The sequence below is a fragment of the Podarcis liolepis genome (genome assembly GCF_965112155.1).
Source record: "Podarcis liolepis genome assembly, chromosome: 10".
Lineage (NCBI taxonomy): Eukaryota > Metazoa > Chordata > Lepidosauria > Squamata > Lacertidae > Podarcis > Podarcis liolepis.
In genome coordinates this window covers 27,816,228-27,837,607 of record NC_139562.1, presented here as the reverse complement: position 1 = coordinate 27,837,607, position 21,380 = coordinate 27,816,228, and the positions used below count along the sequence as shown (strand labels likewise).

Sequence of the window (21,380 nt, the reverse complement as noted above, 5' to 3'; positions counted from 1 at the left end):
AGTGGAGTGGGTTTTGCTTTGGGTTGCACTTCTGCTTCCTTTTTCCTTTTGGGATCCCCTACTGACTGACAGGGATTTTCTCTGTACTAGGTATAAAAGGATTGTTCTGTTGCCCTCCTAGGAGTTTAACTCTTTGTAACAGTTTCTCACCCTGCTTCCTTTCGTTTCCCACAATAGCAATTCCTGTAGAGAATAATTATTCAACAAGAGACACCAGCAAGTTGCTGACCTGTAAAATTGGCAGCACCAGAGACTTCCTGGGGAAACACCACTGCTGCCAGGAACTTCCCCCTTTCCCCATAGAGTGTGAGATTCAATTAGTGTTACAGCAGAAGTAGGCAAGGAGATTGGAAATCATGTAGAACCCATTTTTAATTGGGGGGGGGGACGACCCATTTTCTCTTAGACTTATCATATTTTAACTGATAGCCTTTAAATGCCCACTTTCCCCCTTCTTGCCTAAGTAAGGTGAAGGTTTTTGCTGTCTCCCAACTGTCTAAAATGCAGTATGAACTTTTGTTCTTGAAACTGCCAGACATCACTTGACATTGTCATGAAGACATGTGCATATGCTGCTATAGAGGCAAAGTGTTCTTTATCTGTTCCCTTTCTATATTATTATAGGCTTTTTCTTCTTTTTTTCTTAATAAATAGCCTCTCTTTTCCTACGTTTTATCAAAATGGATAATATCTGCTTTTTTGCAGAATGAGCCTCTGACTGCCAGTTATCATGGGTATCCAGGAAGAGACAGTCAGGTAAGAGTTACTTTTGTTCCCCTTCAACACTGTTGCTTGCTAACCCTATATAAAGAGTGTTTTGTCAGGGTCTGCGATTTTAATATTCCAAGGGGTGGACAGTAGCTCCATAGGAGGAAAAAGGGAATGGCTAGCTTTTCCTTCACATGGATCAGGTCTTTGAACCCATGTCCTTTCTGGGCTTCTGAAAGTACACCATAGCAGAATGTACTTCTTTGCTGACTAGAGAACAGGAGAGAAGACAGCTACCAACACCATTGCTGGGATAATGATGACATGAGAAACTGTGACCATGAATGTGGAAGTAAGTAACTATGTGCTACGGCAAGGGGGATGTATTTCTGCTTGGTTGCGAGATGGGGTAGCCTTGCAAGAAGGTGAAGTGGAACAAGAAGCTCCAGTAGCTGCCTAAGAATGAGTGAGAATGAAGTAAGCGGCTGCTCAAGAAGGAGTCTTTCTGGAGCTCCTAGGGCAGCTGTAGAGGATCCTGGTATAGAGATGGGGTGCTGGTGATAATTGAAGCTCCTTCCCTCTAGCTGAGTCTCTGGTGTTTCTTCCTTGATTAGTATGATGGATCATTTTCTTTGGCCAAAAGGTAACCCATCATGTTTATGGAATATCATCATTTGGCCTATGGCTGATTGAACATCAGGACAAGTTACAGTGGTACCTCGGGTTACATATGCCTCAGGTTACATACGCTTCAGGTCACAGACTCCGCTAACCCAGAAATAGTACCTCGGGTTAAGAATGCTTCAGGATGAGAACAGAAATCGTTCAGTGGCTGCACAGGAGGCCCCATTAACTAAAATGGTGCTACAGGTTAAGAACAGTTTCAGGTTAAGAACGGACCTCCGGAACGAATTAAGTACTTAACCTGAGGTACCACTGTACTATGTATTCTAGTCCAGCAACAGCAAGAATTTCAGGTGAACCTGTCCCTGAATTATGCTGGTGCCCAACCTGGATAGCAGCAAACAATTATGCATTGATTTTCAGTTATGAATTGACTTGTGAGATTTGATGCCACATTGAATTCGCAGGAGGCTCTCAGTTCCTCACATTCCCAGAGCGTAGCATTCATCAAATTCCCCTGACACCTCAAGAATGTGGAAAGACTGCCTTTGATTAACCCAAGGGACTCTCTGATGCTGTTCAGGTGCAGCAGCAACTTTCCAGTGATTGATTGGTTAACCCCCCCCCCCCCGAGTATGCATTAGCTTATATAGATTTTGATACTGCCTGTTGTATCAGAGAAGACCTCTTGAAACATGACAAATAGCTTAGAGGCCATCCCTGGCATGGGACTTCAGATTAACCTCTAGAAAAAGGACACTGAGTTCACAGAGCTGAAATATTTGGACCCTGCAGCAGAAGGAGGCACTCTTGAATCTTCATAGCGCTTCTATGAACAAAGAATGTCCTATAGGGCCACCTGGAAGAATACCATATTGAGGATCGTAAGCAAGCAATTCCTATGAAAATGATAGGAAAGAATGCTGCTGTCATTGTGATTTGCTGCCATTGCCAAGGCAACAGCTTAAGACAACCAGCACATAAAGACAGGAAATGGTGATGCCCATCACTATGATGATGGGGATGCTTTCTTGCATGTCTGCAGGATGGGGCTAGGCAAGGGAAGCAAGAGCTTGGAAGCACTAGGTGGCTAGCCACTGAGACTCCCTGGAGCTTTAAAGTTATTGCATTATTGTTCTGAGTCATCTGGAAGATGACAACGGTGACACAGAAGTAAAATCCCGTTTGTTAAGCAGTTCATGCCAGCTTTTCACTGATGGCTGCCATAACACTAGTTTTTCTATGTAAAATGCATTTTTAAATTTATGGTAAATAAGAGAACTTGGAACTTTCTGCCAGTACTTACTCCTAATAATTTTAGATGCTTTTCACATAACCCTCAGGCTTATATTTTAGGACCATGTATCATGGCATGGAAAAGGGAAATGGGAATAGAGACTAAATGTGACTGTAGGCTGTAGGAAAGGGTAAAAATTAAAAAAGAATGGTGAAAGATGGGGGACAGGATTTTAAAAAATGGTGAAGGAAGTGTCATTGTTGTTGAGAGTAAAGCCACGGCACTTGAAATAGACTACCTGAACCAATGTGGGTTGATAGAAAGGCAGCCTGTTCTTCTTTAAAAAAACCGTCTACCCAGCTAAATAACTACATCATTTAACTCCTTGCTGATTCCTCCTTAACTAACTGTTGATAAATAGATTGTTTACTCACACTTTACTTCCTTCCTGCTTCTTCTCCAAGTTTAGTAAGTATGAGATAAAATGTGTTTGTGTTAACTTCCTGGCTCCATGTTAGCTCCATATATTAGAATTAGAACCTATATTAGAATGGTTTGGTTTGCCTTGAATAATAAACCTTAAAAATTTCTTAATCCTTTCAACCAGCGGGCTTACCAGATGGTTTCTTTCTGCAAAAATGCTGCAGTATCTTTACCAAACTCCAACAAATGTGACATTAAAATACTAACTAAATCATATAGTATGTAGGTGAGGGACAAAGCACAACTACTTAGTGACTGGTATTACTACTCATAGTCAAGTGAGTAGTAATTAACAGAAAGAATGCTCAAAGTATGGAGAGCTTGTCTAATGCTGATTAACGTGTATATACCACCCTGTCAAAAAAAATCCACGTTAAATGTATTCGGACAGAATTAGAGAGCTATATAGAATTCCTCGAATCCTCTTATCCTGCAGCACTGCTTATCATTGGAGGAGACTTCAACGCACGTTTGGGTGTTAACGATGTTAACTTATACATCCGTTATAATCTTTTATTGTCCATTCCGGGTCGCCCAACCACTGCCACAGTGTCCTTTCTCTTGGCAGATCAAGATGAGCAGGTGACAGCACAGGTTGCAAGGTTTTTAGCTGGGGCAATTAGAATAAGATCTACTATTTGACTATTGATTCAAAACCCTAAAATGTATTTTATATAATTGACTTTTTATTTCTATTCTTTGTATATATTGTATTGTTGTTTTATTGCTATGGCTGATGACTGACACAAATAAAGATTCATTCATTCATTCATTCATTCATTCATTCAAAGAATGGTTGTAGCTTGGAGAAGAACATTTCCATGATCAAAGGTTCTCTCAGATACAGCCAGTTATTGGAAAATAGTGTGTCCACAACCAGTGCACCTTATTTTCACTCTGATTAATGTTGCTGTTGTATATTGGGTAGAGCTATATCTCCCCATGTTATAACAGGCAAATTCTGGGAGTCATACTGACAATTTGTGACTTGAAAAGGTATGGTTAAAACCCCCCAACAACTACTGTCTTTACTGTATAGAAGACCTTTAAACAGTATATCAACTTTTGAAGTCTGCCATGGAATCTTACTACCATAAGCAAATGTCTGGTTTCCCAGTATCATGGGGATTCTGAGTCTGTTCCATGTATATGATCCAAGAAGCGGAACTGAAGACTTGTGGTTAAAATTGTAGTTTGATGAATAATGTGTGTGAAGAGTGACTCCAAGTAAGAAAGTTGAAAACTATTATAGTTACATGCCAGGTGTTCACTTGCGACAGCCTAAGAAGTATTTAGAAATGTACTGAATAATCTTATGCTAAAATATAACTGCATGTAGTAAATGCTATGTAAGAGAACAATAGGAACTCTTGAGTAGCAGATGAATATAAGAGCTCAATAATTGTCTGTCTGTCTGAATGAAGCCAAAAGTCCATCTGTTCCCAGTATTCTGTTTCCAGCTGTTTCCAGACACAGGGATAGGAAAAAGAGATTCTCTTCTGTCATTTCTCTCATCATATGGAAAACAGGGGTCTCATGCCTCTGAACATGGAGGCTCTGGGTTTTTTTTTTTAGCTCTTTCTCATTAATACTTTATGTAATGTTTTATTTTGGAATGTTGTATTTGATGTTTCAAAACCACTTTTGAGATTTTTTTCCTGAAGAACATAAAGTGGTATAGAAATAATAATAATAATAATAATAATAATAATAATAATAGGAGGGCCTTCTTGATGGTGGCTTCCTGATTATGAAATTCTCTCACTAGAGAGACTTTGCCTAATACCCTACATTGAGAGCAAGGACTTTTCTGTTTTGTTCTAGTCTCCCAGGTCCTTTAATATTAATTTAATATCCTGTTGTTACTCTTTATTAATCACCCCATTACCTGGCTATCTGGACAATGTACAATGGAAGCTGAAAGCATGATAGCTGTAATTACAATGATAAAAGGTAACAACGTATGTAATATTATAAAAAATGCCACAACAGAATCCAGCACAGGACATGGTTTAAAAAGCTAGTAACTACATTCAAATTCACCTTGTCATATGCAGAGTTAAAAACTTCTCTTAAGGGCTAAAAACATAAGAGCTGAGAGCGACACCACACAATAAGAACAGAGACATTTTATCTGTATCAGCCTTACATACTGCAGAAGTAACTTCACTTTTAAATGTCACTTTTCAAGTTGATCCACTTTATACAGAAATATTTTTCATGTCTTTTACGGGTCCGATGTTTGACTGGCCTTGAGGTGCATTTAGTCTCGCTTGACTCTTATGTGGATTCATTTCAGTCTTGGCTTTCATTAACAAGGTTTCAAAGCTTTTAACTAATCTCATTGGGAGCTTCTAATATGATAGCAAGTTCTCAGTAGCCACAGGAGAGATCTGATGGGATATAGATAGCCATATGTAATCTATCACTAGGTCTTGTGCCATGTGGGTGGAGTGCAGCAGACCGAGCTATCTTAAATTAGCTCTGTATTAGATGAAAATGTTGAATTAAGGTAGTTATGTTTTTTCAGAGCTCCCTGTCTTTCTTTTGCAGCAGGAAGCTTATCGGGAATAGCGTATATCATACCAGATTTACTTTTTCAAGTGCAAGTATAGGTTTGGGAAACATACGTGCCCATATTTCCCCCCAAGGTAAATTAATTTTGAACAAAACTTTTATATGCATTGTTGGTCAGGTTTGTACGGCCATTTTATTAATTTTTTTAAAGGCCTTCAACTGTGTTACCACCAGGGACCCCAGAACTTGGCGCTTTCATTTTTTAAAAAGCAATTATCTAGCCGTCCTAGAAAGTTATGAAGCAAAATGTGCAGGCACCCTTCAAAGTTAATATCTGGGAAAGGAGCCAGTGTCTCTGCTCCTACCTGTCAAGAGTTTTCAGCCACTGAATGAGTCAGAGATGCAGTTGATAAAAGAGTTGTTTGGACACCAGGCAATAGGAATCCGTGGGGTCATAAAGAGCTGTTGTTTCTCTCGCTTTTCTGCTTTTCTCTTATTTTCTAGTCTTTCAACACACGCATTTGCTTCTCTTACTTGTTGTTTTGCTGCCTGCCAGCCACATGGAGCAGTTGTCAGGCAGCAACTTGAGAGGTCCTTTTTTAAAAAAAACAACCCCACATGTGTCAATTGAAGTGAGGGAAGAAGCACAGGAATCACATATCACTTGTTTTGCTGCCTGCTGGCTATTTGGGAAAGTTGACAGGCAGCTGCTTGAATTTTTTTTTGAAATGGGGGTGGTGAGGGAAGAAACATGGGGATCTTCCTATCGCCGCTGTGTTTGTTTTGTTGCCTGCTGACAAGGGCCTCAGTTGAATATTGGTGGGGGGGGGTTGCATGGGCGGGGGAAGTTATGGCAATCCTTTCATTTCTGCTCTGTGCCTTACAGCAGGGATTGTTTCAAAGTTGTTTTGTGGGGAACCAAACCAGTGCAGAGGCACCATCTTTATTAATACAACCTTTCCCCTGATAGATCTGAAGTTGTTTTGGGGAGGGGCGTTTGAGAGGAACATTGTGTTAACATTGGCCAACAGCAGGGATTGTTTCCAAGGATGCTTGGGGAGGGAAGAGCAACAGCAGAAACCTTATTATCCTGTCCTCAAACTCATCTAATTTAGAGAAGCCTGTAGATTACATTGACCCTCCAACGTCACACTAGTCTGGGCCAGTATTGTTCAACTATTGCTCTGATAAGTTTTTAATGTATTTTCTGTGTATTTTTCCTTACATTTCTGATCCTTTCCATTCCACAAAGATAGTGAATAAAATAAGATAGAACTACTAACCAGCCAGTTGTTGTAATTCAACTGTTGTAATTCAAAATTATCCCTGGGTTTGATTATCTTTTGTTTTCCAGCTGTAATCTATGGCAGCACATCAGCAACAGATAACATAACAACCAATACTTAACAGTGTCCCCCCTCCCCCCAAAAAGAAAAGGATCAACCCCCCTCCCCCCCCATATTTTTGAACTGTTTTATGTTCCCATCTCATTCATTTTACTGCCTTTTTGGAGGTAGCAGCCATTTTATGTTAAATCACATCCATGGCAACAGCCATTTTGTGACTGGCTTCTTTCACACCTCAAAATTCCAAGCATGCTCCCAGACGCCCCAAAATTGGCAAAAGCGGGGTTTTTAAAAAATCAATTATTAAAATCAAGGGTAGCTAAAAAATAGGTAAGGCACATAGAACATTCTGGATGTCTTACAAAAGCTCTAGAAAATCAAATGGAAGGTGTCAGCCTGATGTCAACAGTCAGGGAGTTCCAAATTTAATTTAAATTAATGTAATGTACAGTATCTATATCTATCTATGTATCATCTATCTATCTATCTATCTATCTATCTATCTATCTATCTATCATCTATCTTTAAAAAGCTCCCTTGTTTGCACATTCAGAGAAGTTAAAAGAGGAACATTGACAGTATTTCAAAAATATTTAAATGACTTGGCATTACTATTTGTGATGGTGGCTGTGAGTTAATAATGACATTTTGCCACTCACAATAAAGTGCAGCATTTTAAACTGTAAAAATGTCTTTTATTTAAACAGGCTTTTGGGCACTAAGATTATTGGTTTTTCCTCTGCTTGCTCTGTATTTCAGTCTGAACTAAATTATGTTTTAACTGGCTACCACCTTTTCATTTTTTATCTGCCATCAACTATTTTTCTTTTGGTTAATTTCGAAGGTGCTTATTTATTTTTTATTAGAGTTTATAGTTAGGCACCTTGGTCATTTTTATGGAAAGACAGGATATAAATGTCATGAACAAATAGTTATTTATCTGAATTTATATCCTTTTCCATCCCAGGATGACTTCTCCCTTGCTTTTAAATGTCCCCAACCCATAAGTCCAAGAGACCAAATGATCTCAAGTAATGTAGCAATTGTGCAACACTGTTCTCTTCCCTACTGTAGTTACTCAAATGAAATCCAGTCAAACCAACCTACTTCATTCTCTCCGCAGAGTCATATTTTCCTTCCATCTTAATATCCTAATTTCATCCATTTCCAAAATATCTAAAATAGCATATTCACAACCATTCTGAGAGGCAGGTTATTGGCTACATTTTTTAAGATAACAAGCAGGTTGAGAATCACTCATGTAATGGCCCTTGGGACATTGCAATCTATACTAGTATTGCAGAAATACTACCATAAAAATTACCCTGGAGGAGGAAAAAAATATTCCCTTCTGACTTGTAAACAAAAGAGCCAAGTGTAATAAAGTTAAATTCTCATTGTGGTTTGAAAATACACTCTTAATAGATGAAAATACAATTCAAGCCTCCAGTTATATTAAGCAGAGAATTGTATGTATTCATGACTGATTCATAAGAACTTTAAAATTACTAGTACTGTACAAGGTAGTTGGTCATAAATATTTTCCTAGGAAGAGAAACTATATGGAACTTGATTTTCAATAGCTTAATTTGTTTTAAGGCCCCACTTGATTTAAAAGCTAGAGAATTTCTATATTGGAGGATGTATTAAAAACTGTTTGAGTAACCACATTTCTGCGTCTTTTCTGTCTCTGAAGTTTGCTAAAATCTCAAAGTTGTCTTTTGTCATTTTTGCAAAGAGGGTACCTTTGGTCTCACTATGAATGGTTAGCAATGGCAAGAATAGAACTTGGGCAGATGCTCTCCAGATTTATTTAGTTCTGTCCATGCCACATGCGTTGCCTTACAAATTTTGTAAGTGGTGCTTATTCTTGTAAATTGCAAATTCTGCTAGGTGATACCTCTTGACCTTTTGTTGTTAACTGAATTGAATACCCTCTATTGGAGGAACCTTATGTATGCATGCATGATACACAACAAATTTATAGGTACATAGAAAGCAGCAGTATACCAGATCATATTCTTGGTTCATCAAGTTCAGAACTGCCTACACTGGCAGAAGCTCTCCAGGGTCTCAGGTAGTGCTTCCAACCCTAGCTGCACATGCCAGGGACTGAACCTGGAACCTGCAAATCGGCTGCTCTACAGCCTTTCCGCAAGAAAAGTCGGTATGTGCGTTGGATTTAAAATTGTTTTTATATATTCAGTTGTTCCATATACCGTAAGTTTTATCAAATTCTGAAATTACTTTAAGGTGCTTCATAGAAGCAATTAATAAATGAAAATACAGTGGGACCTTGGTTCTCGAACAGCTTAGTTGTCGAACAAATTGGCTCCCGAATGCCGCAAACCCGGAAGTAGGTGTTGCGGTTTGAGAACGTTTTTCGGAAGCCGAACGTCCAACGCAGCTTCCACTTGAGTGCAGGAAGCTCCTGTAGCCAATCGGAAGCTGTTCCTTGTTTTTCGAATGGTTTCCGGAGTCAGATGGACTCCCGGAATGGATTACGTTCGAGAACCAAGGTACCACTGTATATATATTTTTAAGAAAACAAAGAGACTGCCAGTTTCATGTCTCTGGTTCAGATGTTCATATTTGGTATTCTTAATAGTTAGGAAATTGCAGGTAGATATAAATCAGGCTCCTCAGGCTTAGCCAGTGCTCCCAGTGTTCATTATGCTTGTTTTGTCTTCCTATATTGTTCCTTTTACTTGGTTGCAAAACCATTCATTTACTGCAAGAATTTAAAACATACTGAACTCTCCATATGACTGTACATTCTAGATACAGACTCATAGAATTGTAGAGTTGGAAGGGACCCCGATGGTCATCTAATCCAACCCCCTGCAACGCAGAAATCTCAACACACAGTCCCCCATTAAATAGGAAACCATACTGAACCCTGCTTAGCTTTGCAAATGTGCCAACAGTTTTATTGCTACACCATGAACTGTGCAATTGATTAAGGACACAGTAGTGGCTGAGTTTTCAGTTTTAAAACCTCTTAGTTCCTAGCTGGCCTACGTTTTGGGAAGTAAAAAGAAAGCACCTTGATCCCATGTCTCTTTAACGTTTGGAAAAATGTAGCTGCATTCTGTTGTGAATGGACTTCTATTTGCCACATGTCCAGAGCAATATTTGTGGTTGTGACTACTCTTTGCCATGAGAGGGCACTCATTGCACAGGAACTGCACAGGGTCTGCTGGAAACAGACTCCGTGCTAAAATAGTCGTCTACAAGGATTCATGAGGGGGGGAAAAAGGATTGTGCACAGTGGTAAAGACAATAGTGTTATTTCTCTTCTTGGCTATTGGTGGAGGGCAGGAATATGCTAATAACACTGGGTGGCTGCTTGTGTGATAGGGTAAAGGAAAAGGTGCTCCTGACCATTAGGTCCAGTCACAAACAACTCTGGGGTTGCGGCTCTCATCTCACTCTATAAGCCGAGGGAGCCGGTGTTTGTCCACAGACAGCTTCCGGGTCATGTGGCCAGCATGACTAAGCCGCTTCTGGCGAACCAGAGCAGTGCACGGAAATGGCGTTTACCTTCCCGCTGGAGCAGTACCTATTTATCTACTTGCACTTTGACGTGCTTTCGAACTGCTAGGTGGGCAGGAGCAGGGACCGAGCAACGGGAGCTCACCCCGTCGCGGGGATTCGAACCGCCGACCTGATCGACAAGCCCTATGTGATAGGGTAGCAGCTGAATTTGGGAATAGGCACTAAAATTAGGTAGCCTAGTAAATGTGTTTTGAGTTCATACAGAAAGAAAGAGTGGGGGTTTGGTGGAGTACTGAGTAAAATGAGTCTTACCTGTGGGAAATATGAGGGGGGAAAGCTTGTATAGTGAAACATTACAAAATGCTACTTTCCTAAAATGAGAGGAAAAGGTGCAACAGGCTCTTTTGTATCTTGTGCAGAGATGATGACTTGGAAACATTATTGTGGATTTATCGTTGCCTAAATACATATTCATCCTCCCCATTATACCACGTAACATTTCTGGTGATTTTTTTTTTAAAAAGTGCTTTAGGCAGCATCTGAAGAAAGCCAAAGCTAGTTTCTGTTGCAATAGCTGCATGTATAGTTGCGTTTTCTGTAAATTAAGGATGCAAGTATACCCACTTCACTTGGATGCTTAGGTGGGGCATGGCCAAAAAAAAAGGTTGGGAACCACTGATCTAGAAATATCTCTGTGAATAGAAATGCGTTACTGTTCATGCAAAGTAGCCCTTCCAAATCTAGTTTCCCAGATCTACTTCAGTTCTCCCATGCCCTACCTTATGCCATTCCAGGGGGTCTGTCAACCCTCACAGGGTGCATATGGGACTGTAATGCGGGAAGTATTCCTCCCTCTCTTCCCTTGATCCAACCCGTAGTGTTGTGCTATTCATATGAACAGTAGGTTGGAGAACATAAATTGTTTTTGAAACAAGTCTTTCAGCAATCTTAAAACAGTTGTTTGAATCTAAATTGCAGCAGTAATACTCTTTGGGATGAGTAAGCCTACAGTCTTCCATTGGAAATGACAAAGTTATATTAATGAAGGAATCTTGTAGCTGACATGTGTTTGTCCAGGTGCCTGGCAGCTGGGAGGACAGAGTGATGTCTTCATGACAGATGTCCTGTAGCCTCCTGTCTTATCTTTGTCTAATAGAATATCCAAGGGAAATATCCAGTCCTCTGAATCTTGGCTTTTAAAAATTGTATAGTTCATATGCTTCATGAAGACAAGAGACTATGGTCCAAAGATAGTAATGTTGACAGTAAAATATAAAATGCTTTTGAAATCCAAAGACATAGAAACAGCAAGGAAAATAGAAATGATAATTGTGGTAACGTTCATGTAAATATTTTTTAAAACAATAAATTAACTCTTTTAACATTCTTTCTCCTTTTGCTTCTGCAGTATGCACAACACACACACTCCGGACTTTCTCTTTTAAATCAGTTTCATCCATCTCTTTGGAAAAGTTTTTTTTTTAAAAAAAATACTCAGCATTATCTGGGTTGTTCAGGTCCATAAGGAATAGAACACTATCCTAAGATGACAATGTCAGCTGTCCCTAAAGCCACGAAGGTAGTTTTGTGCTTAGTTGTCTGGCTTTGGAACTGGGAATCCCCACACTGAATACCATCTCAGTTTATCTAAAATATTCTAGCCAGCCATAGCATCCCAGTTAGGATTTAGCAGCTTTTGCTTGTTAAGCTAACACAATTGCAACCAATGGACTCTGTCAGTCTCCTGGATAAAGAAATAGAAGGAATTGGGAAGAAATTCCCTATTACCATCATACACTGCAGAGCATATGGCACTCTAAACATTATAAAGCAAGAACAACAGAAATTTACAACTTCTGTTTGTTTCCCACCCATCATATCTCAGGGGTGCTGGGCAGCTAATGATTTACAAAAAAACAACAACAAAGTTTCCTGTCTTGGAGCCACCTAGTAAGGCCAAGATAGTTGGAATTGGAGAAAGACAGCAAATTGTAAAGTTCTTTCTCCTCTATTCTGACTGTAATTTCTTAGAAAACTCAGTGACTTAACTTGGCCCTCCTTCACACTTGCGAAGCCAAATCTTTCCCCATAAAAGAGCAATTTATCGTCTCTGCTCTGTCCCCTTTTCACAATTCCTGGATACAGTGGGATTCTCATGCTTTTCTGTAAGGAGTAGCAGTTCAGCCTTCCTGCTAGCACTGGGATGAATACAGAGGAGGAATGAGACAATAAAAACTCCCCAGATTTTTCCACTATTCTGGCAGCTACCTGTAGAGCAGTAATAATGGTTTGGTAGCTTCTCATTGGAACAGAAGCTGGAATCTTCTTCCATTGCAGATGGCTCAAGTCTGTGTTGAAGACTTGTGTTCATTTAAAGTATCAGCTGTTCCTTTTTAATTGGAATGCATTTTTTTGCTCCACAGATTAAATATCTTGTTAGGGTGATATGGGTGGGTTTATATTCCATAGACTGTGGTCTAAAGCACTAATTTTCTGGCATTGGAAAAGTTCTTCCTTTGTGGCTAATATTAATTGCATGCTGGATTGTGTGCTGCAAAAAAGATGTAATTAGAGGATAACAGCTTTCTTTCTAACCAAGGTCAAAGTCTCTTTCTCCCAAAGCCTTTGGTAAAAGGAACAGAATCATCTGACAGCCTAAATGAAAACCTGAGCAGATGCCATTTTGCTATTTACCAAAGAGGGTCTTGTGACCTGTGCAATCTTCCACCTTCCCTTTCAGGAATGCAGCCAATCATAAACAAGTGACTTTAGTCACTGCCACCACCCACACAGAAGATAGCTTTTTCGTTCTTAACGGTTTTTAACTGTTTGAACTCTTTTCGGCCCTTTATGGTCATGAACCGCTTTCTGTTGCCTAAAAAGTCCTAGGTTGCGCTTGCATTACTTTGTAGTGTGGCTTTTTGACAAGAGTGTGTGTGAGGACAGCTGTAAAATTATAACGGGGAAACTAAAATGTAACTGTCAGGTTATATCTCCTACCCTTTTATCTTTCTTCCCTATTAGCAGCTTAGGAGCTTGGGGCACACGTCTTTACTGCTCTACAAAGCCTTAAAAGGAGCCATTTAACTTCTACATTTAGATAGTGTACTGCATCTAGACATCTTAAAGCCCCTTTGAGGTTTTTGGCTTTCTAAATGTTCAATTCCTTGCTCATAACGAGTGATATGGATATCTTTCATCAAAGTAGCATTTCTGTTGTGAAAATATCTCGGTTTCTCAACACTTGAAACATCAATGTGTTGTGACTTGGAAAATATAACCCCCTTCTGCAAGTAGTGCTTCTATTTCACTTACGCTGTTGGAATGTGGTTGTGCAAGTGTCATGAGTATCTAGTGGATACCTGTGTTACTTTTAATTAATGCCAGCACAGCTCTTTCCCTATATCTTGCCCTATAAACCTAATTGTTTTGAAGTTGAACAGTTCTCTGTAGTGCTTGACTGTAGTAAATCTTCTCCTCTTTTCTTTTCTTTCTGGCAAACAAAAAATGATACTGCAATCTCATACCAGTTCAATGCCTTTAAAGATTTGTGTTTTTATTCTGTCATTTGAAATTTGTTTTCTTCCTTTCTCAAGAGCAGAATTGCACGTTTCATTGAATAAAAGAATATATTATATTGATTGTAAAAATTTAGCCTTCTACCTTCACTGTTCTATGTATTTGATAAATACCTGTTGTGTTTGTTTGAAATTTAACTTTGCAGGCAGATATATTCCTTTCTTTAAAGGGTTTCTCCTCTCCCTTTGGTCTGTGCAAATTCTTACTCAGGCACCAGTCTTTCTTACTATTATGCCACTCTGTAAAATGCCACTTAAGTTAAATTCAGAGGTTGTAATGGATGCTGTAGCATGTTGGAGATCATTTCACAGTTGATGCAGTTGTGGAATAATAGTGGTAACAGGATGAACTTATGACAAATGTTGTGGAAGCAGCATGGTTAGTGGTTTTGTTATATATATGGCACTTGGCTTCACTGACTTACTCATTTATCAAGCTGAAATTTGTTACACTTACAATCCAAGCTACTCTGATTGCTAGCAAAATCTAAAATGGATACTTTTTTACATCTCTCCCAACATTTATGAAGTCTGCTTTGGTTTATCAGATTGTCCTCTATAACATGTAACACTATTTATCTGTGTCTTCTAGTGTATTCACCGTTGTATGGCCATATTTTTATCAGTGGGATTAATTTTTCTTCCATGAAAGATTTGCTGGAAACTTCCCTCATAGAAAGACATTAATCTTCAAAGATGAAGGAACCTTTTTAAAAATAACAATAATCATGCATATATTGTTGCAAATGTAGTTGCTTTGTTTGCTTTTATTTACGTTACAGATGGCGCAGGGTTTTGTCACTTGTTCGGTGCCAGATGTACATTCCCCCCCCCCCACAGAGCCCCAAAGTCTGCAATGTTGCCCCCCTCCCCCCAGTTGTGAATAAACTTTGATACAAACTAGTTTAAGAAGACAGCTAGATTTAAGCTTTGGGCCCAAGCTCAGAAAAGCACATGGGGATGTGTGTGTCTTGAAACAAAATTTTAAAATATATAGCTTTGTTACTCATTTCTCTGTTGCTTGCACACATACACCCATTGTGGGGTGGAGGATAGAGAGGCAAGGTGTGAGGAGCGGTGCAACAATATAATCCTCATACCCTTCATACATAGAGCAAACTTCAGTTCTCTCGATTGTGGATCCTTATGTGGCCAAGGCAGCACCATCTGTGTGCAAGAGGAAGCAGGTTTGAGCGAACCTCAAGGTCTCTTATGTTCCTCTTATGAAAGACCTTGAGGTTCCCTCAAACCTGCTTCCTCTTGCGCACGGATGGTGCTGCCAATTGGATGCACATAATTCGGTTGTTGCCTGTATGTTCATACCCCAGTGCAGGTCTAAATTTAGTTAGAATAACAGTACCAATGATTGTTTTTTTATAAGTGAATAGGAAGCAGCAGCATACTTCTCTTAATGGTTCATCATCTAGGCAGCGGGATTTAATCGCTGCTCATCTACTGATGAGCAGCAATTATATCCTGCTCAAAACTACTGTGTGAAGCGGCTCACACCGTTCTCCTGTGGGTGGACAGAAGTACCTCCCTCTGCTCCCTCACAAGAGAAGTGCTAGCTGCTTCAAACAGTGCTTTTGAAAAGTGTTTTAAGGCAGTCCCCATGCAAAGATAGAGTGACCATTGCACTAGGCTACATTGGACTGCTTGGACTCAGGTGCAAGTGATAGCCATGGGCAGGATTTCTCCACATCACTGCTCTTGCTTCCACCAAGCTGCCGCATTTTGCAAACAGTAGCAGCGAAGTGGAGAAGCTCTGTTTGCTGGCCTCACTTGCAAACTCCACCCTTGTTTCCCCCTTCCCCCATCAGTGATGGGGAGGGAAGAATTTAGCAGTTTGGAAGCCCGATGCTCAACTTTTCAAAGCGCCATACATTGGGGCATGTCCCCTGTGGCATTGTTCCTGCTACATGTTAAGACCATGTAGTATATATTAAAGGAGGCATTGTGGAAATTCCAGGTCGTGTCTGACGAAGGATGTTTCAGGGTGCTTTAGGCAAATACACACACACACACAAAACGTTTGTAAGTGAAGGTTTCCCTTTTATGCTCAGTAAGCTGTTAATGAAAATGCTCACCATCAATGCTGATCAAAGAGCATGCACCTACTAGCTAGAATACCGTATTTTTCGCCCTATAGGACGCACCTTTTCCCCTCCAAAAACGAAGGGGAAATGTGTGTGCGTCCTATGGGGCGAATGCAGGCTTTCGCTGAAGCCTGGAGAGCGAGAGGGGTCGGTGCGCACCGACCCCTCTCGCTCTCCAGGCTTCAGGAGAGCCACACCACCAGCCCCACAAGCTCGGGGAACAGAGGGGAGGTGCAGCGCGCCTTTCCCGCTGTCCCCCGACTTGGTTAGAAGGCTGGCGGGGGGGAGACGCCTGCTCCTCCCCGTCGCCAGCCCCGCAAACTTGGGGGACAGCGGGAGGCGCAGCGCGCTTTTCCCGCTGTCCCCCGACTTGGTTAGAAGGCTGGCGGAGGGCTTCCCCCTCCTCCAGCCCCGCAAGCTTCGGCATCGCTCTGGGTCCTGTTCTGGGGGCTGGCGTCGGGGGAAGCCCGAGCTTCCCCCGCCCCAGCCCCGCGCCTGGGGAAAAAAAATAATTTCCCCCCCTTTATTCCCCCCCCCCCAAATCTAGGTGTGTCCTATGGGCCGGTGCGTCCTATAGGGCAAAAAATATGGTATCTATGCAATTTAATATGATAGATTTTGGGGGTGGGGTTAACTTATGCCAAATGATGTTTGGGGGAATACTACCTGCTTTCAACCTTAGTCTATGCAGAAAATGATATGAAGGATCGCTTCAGTCCCATCAGGTTGATACTACTTTTACAAGAAAAAGCGAGATCTTGTGTGTTACAGCACTTTCCTTACTTGTTGGCTTAGCATTTCTTGATTTTCTTCTCAGTTTTGTTTTGTTCCAGGATGTCTTTTCTAATTATGAGGACTATAAAACTGGAACTGTTTCATGAACACAGGGTGTTATCTCTACCATCTTTCTGATGAGTGACACTGGAATAGCTCAGTTGGTACAGCATGAGACTCTTAATCTCAGGGCTGTGGATTTGAGCCCAACATTGGGCAAAAGATTTCTGTATTGCAAGGGATTGGACTAGATGACCCTTGTGGTCCCTTCCAACTCTACAATTCTATGATTCATATATCTTTATATCTGAGGCTCAGCATCAGATTTCTAGATTCCAGCCCTACTTTGAAGGGAACTGAAAAGCAAGTTTAAGAGCGCATTCAGAGTTCTTCTTAAAACATGTTCTTATACCACAAAACAACTATTAGAACAGGCCCACCCACCTACCCTTTCCAAAGACATGAAGTCAGATTATATTGGAGATTACATTGGAATACTTCCTTCCATATTGTGACCACTTTATCACAGGCCCACCACATGGGCAAATGTGAACCCAACATTGTGCACCCCCTTCAATATCTTTTCCTTTGTCAAGGCTGAAACTGATTTGAAGGGGTATTTGCCCCACAGGGCTGCCAGTCTGCCTCTTCAATAGAAATTTGCCAGCCTGACTCTCACATGTCACATCCCTTTAGCAGTACCCATGTCCACCCAGCATAATATTTTATACAGTTTAGAGACCAGCCAATGTCCTTCCTTCCTGCTGAGCCCAAAAACCTTTTGAATAAAGTGAGTTCAAGCCATCCCTGGGTGGGCTGGAACTGCCAACTTTCTGGTTAACACACTAACCCACTGCTGTTTTGCATTTTATAAAATGCAGTGAAATGTAGCAGAAATTGCAGATAGGAGGCCAAAGTTTGAACAGGATTTGTTAGATTGTGCATATTTGCTATCTGGGGCCTTGCAATCAAAAGTATGTCTCCCTCTGAGGAGGGAAGCAAACCTGTTTCTCCTGTTTTCTGGAGCAGTAGTTTGAAATGGAATTAGTGAGATGAGGTGACACTTGTCCTTTGGGCACTGGGGATGGGATTGAAACAGTGTGCTACCAAAGGGCCTGTTGAATCATGTCTTCCTGGTCCTGCTGTACACCTCAAGAATGAGTGTCTCCTTTTATGGCTCACTTCCGATAATCCTGTTGAAACTGTGGATTAAGACGTGAGCGCACACTGCAAGAGGCAGCTCTCCTCAACTACCTCTAAGCAGAGAAGATCCCAGGGCAATTGGAATCTGGTGTTCTCCTTAGAATTAAAAGCCAGCCCTGGTTCTTTTCTTTTTGGAAGGCTGAAAACCTTTTACCACAGAGTAAATTCTAAAGCAAAACGCAACCTTTTGTTTGTCTTTTGTATTCTCCTCTCATCGCGCCACAATGTTTTCCCCGTCCATCTCCCTTGGTAGCTCTAGGGCAGATTGCACAGACTATCCTCTTAGCTCTAAGACTCTTGTGGTTTGTTCTGTGCTTTAACCAGGTGAGTGGCAAATTCACAAATACATATCAATTGTGAATTAAATAGCTTTTCTGTGGTGACTACTGTTGTTGACTGAGGTAGGCTCAGCTAGGGTGTAGCAAGACCAGCAGACTGAGCCGTGTGCTCTAGCTTACTTTATAATTCCTGTATAGGGAGCTGGGCTTGAAAAGCGCTGGAGAGAAGATTTAGCTTCTACTGACCTAAGAGAGTGAGGTTTTCATTCACCTCAAAAGAAGCTTTCTTTTAAAGTAATTGCACTCCAGCATTAGGACCTGGCTTGTGTTTACAGCTGACCCCACCCTGCCTTGCCTTTTTCAAGAATCTGAAGCAGCGATTGTGTTTTTAGAAGCAGTATGACAAGAGCGAAATTCCCCAGAGGCAAATGCAGAGTGTGAGCTGTATACACACCAGTACAGACAGACACACAGGGCTGGGAACTCCCAGAGAGAGGGAGGGAAAAACGTAAGCAGGAGAACCAAGTAAAGCAGGAGGGAGAGGAGGGGGAGAGCTTTTAACTGACCTATTTTGATTCTTCTCCCATCCTCCACCCACCCACCCAAAAGCACCTTGGTGACCACGCTTTGTTGACGCCTCCCTGGGATCCGCTCCCATCAACTACTGGGTTGGAATTGCCCAGACTGACATGATGTACCTCTGGGTGAGTAGAGATCTGTGTGAGAGCTTACACGCTTTGCACATATAAGGAGTGGAAAGCTGAAGATTCTGTGCAACCATGTGCAGACTCCTCTTTTGGGCTTTGCTCTCTTTTTTCAGCCCCTCCATATGCCAGGTATTAGTTGGCCCCTATTTAAAAATATGGAGATGTGTAATTAAATTATTGTTGAGCACAGTGCTTTTGGTGGAGAGAGCGAGAGTGAGCGAGCAGGAACTTTACGAACTGCCATATTCTGGCACCTGTAGGTAGGAGAGACAATTTTATTTTCTCCATAAGTGTCAAGCAGTGACACAGATTCTTCTTAGGTGGGTATTTTGGTGTGACTGGTGGATGCTACTAGCACAGAAGGGGATTTGGCAACTGAAATGTAGATAACAATTGAATTCTAGCCAAGGAGGAAGTAATCAAAGGTAAATTGCAGTAGTTGTTGTGCATGTGGTCAGAGGGTGGATGCAAGGACACCTTGATAGAATTACCAGAATGGAACACACAAATGTGCAACCTTTCTTCAGTTAGCTGATGCTGAATTACATAGGCAGACTTGATTTGTTAGAGTAGATGGTTAAGTTATAAATAGATAATTCAATGCGACCTGCCCTTGTTTTTCAAAACAAGCTGAGTGGGGAATACCCTGTTCTCCAAACTTGGTCATTATTTCAGTGCGGCAATCTAAATTTTGTATCATGGAAGTTATGCTGCTTTCAAACTTAATTATGTGGCGTGTAATTTCCCCCTTGTGAAACATGTTAAGCATTGTTTAGCTTGTTATAAGTAGTCATAGAACTTCTGAGTCTTGGTATTGGTATTGAAGTAAACATTACACATAGATATGAAGGTGTTCAAAGGGATTGCACAGACGTTTAAAGCAAAGAAACTGAAAGGAACTAAGCAGAGTAGAATCTGAACGGATCCAAATAAATTCTGGAATCACAAAAAAGCATAGTGTAAATGAATGTGATGCATGCCAGTGTAAATGTTTCCAACTTCTATAATTGATTCTGAACTCAGCATTTGGGTTTCTAGAACTTCATCTCACCCCCCCCCTTTTTGCAAGGTGCAGTGGGAGGAGCAGAGCAAGAAAGGAACTGGAGGCCTCAGGGTAGAGGCTTCAGGCTTGAGTTGTAGAAACATAAGATAGTGAAACTTTTCCTAGATATATTTCAGCCATTGGCTGTTTGGGTTGCCAGTTTTTTGTTTTACTAACCACTTCTGCTTTGCCTTTAAGTGGAACTTGATTTGTAGACTTCATGCTTATCAATCACCCTGATGCAAAAACCTAAAAAACTGCTAATTTATGCACCAGGAAAGGTCATTCTTCCTTTCTGCCCTCATCCTGTTAGTTTGCTGTATACATGACTGCAACTATGAGGGCTAGAAATTTGCTATTGTTAATAATAGTAGTTGAGATTCTCCATATTTATGTGGTAGTTGTCAGAACGTTTGAAGCTCATTATGAGTAGAAGTGGAGAATAATACCAGTCTTTACCACAATGCCTGTAACTTTATTTGGGCACGAAAAGGCTGGCTTTGCTTATAGTGTTCTGTAAAGTGTCACATGTATTGATGGTGCAATTTCAATAATCCAGTAATGAGGAAGCAGACCTGTGATCCATCTTATCTCTACATTTTGTCTTTTGTTGGTGGCTACAGTTGTCTTGCATGACACTAGTGATACTAGTTCTCTATTGTTAGCGCCTGACACCAGGCTGACTTATACTGTCTGCCTGTACTTCAATGCTGAGCTACCTGTCTGGGTAGCAAAGGATGCAAAGAACTGCTTGCATAGGTCATTGGAAAGTTTGATGGTGATTTCTTTGAACAGTAAATCCCAATATCAAATTGCAAACTGGCTTTCGAACTTCTTAGTTTTAGAAGTAAATTTCCACTTTTATAGAATTATGGAAGGAATCTAGAATGTCATCTAGTTCAGCCCCCTTCAATGCAGGAATCCCGTCCACAACCACCCCTGGGTGGGCTCGAATCACCAGCATTCTGGTGAGCAGCTAGGGTTCTTGTTTGAACTCAAGGATCCTTCCCGGAACTAGGTCCATTGTTGTGTTGAATCCTAACCAGCCATGTGCCATGTTAGGTACCTAGTCCTTTTGAAAAGATACTTATTCATCTTCTCTGTGTTGTCACACAGAAAGGTTCTACAGCTGTTCAGTGCACCTGGAAACTTTAGAGATTTGATCCCGCTTCCCATAAAGGGAGAATCTCCCCCTTTTTTCCTTGATGGGTGGAACAAACATGGTTCTGCTCTGTTTTCTTGTAGCTACCTTATTGGCACAAAGTTACCTCTAACAATGGTCACATAAC

At 40.9% G+C, this 21,380-nt stretch overlaps 1 protein-coding gene across 25 annotated transcripts in view; it reads left to right on the top strand.

The window, feature by feature from the left end:
• The window catches only part of RBFOX2 (RNA binding fox-1 homolog 2), a gene marked incomplete at its 5' end in the record, with an annotated part of 176,762 nt that overhangs the window by 37,655 nt on the left and 117,727 nt on the right, over window positions 1-21,380 (top strand). For 19 of the 25 annotated variants that reach the window (XR_014516358.1, XR_014516359.1, XR_014516360.1 and 16 more), the window contains one exon: window positions 706-756. The exons of 4 other annotated variants lie outside the window; for them this stretch is intronic. Coding sequence is in view for 16 of the 21 variants with exons in the window: in XM_083462204.1 (XP_083318330.1) it covers window positions 706-756 (51 nt within the window). Of the gene's footprint in view, window positions 1-705; window positions 757-18,832; window positions 19,047-19,286; window positions 19,310-21,380 lie in introns of those variants that run through there. 2 more of the 25 variants (XM_083462215.1, XM_083462218.1) reach the window with 2 other exon arrangements.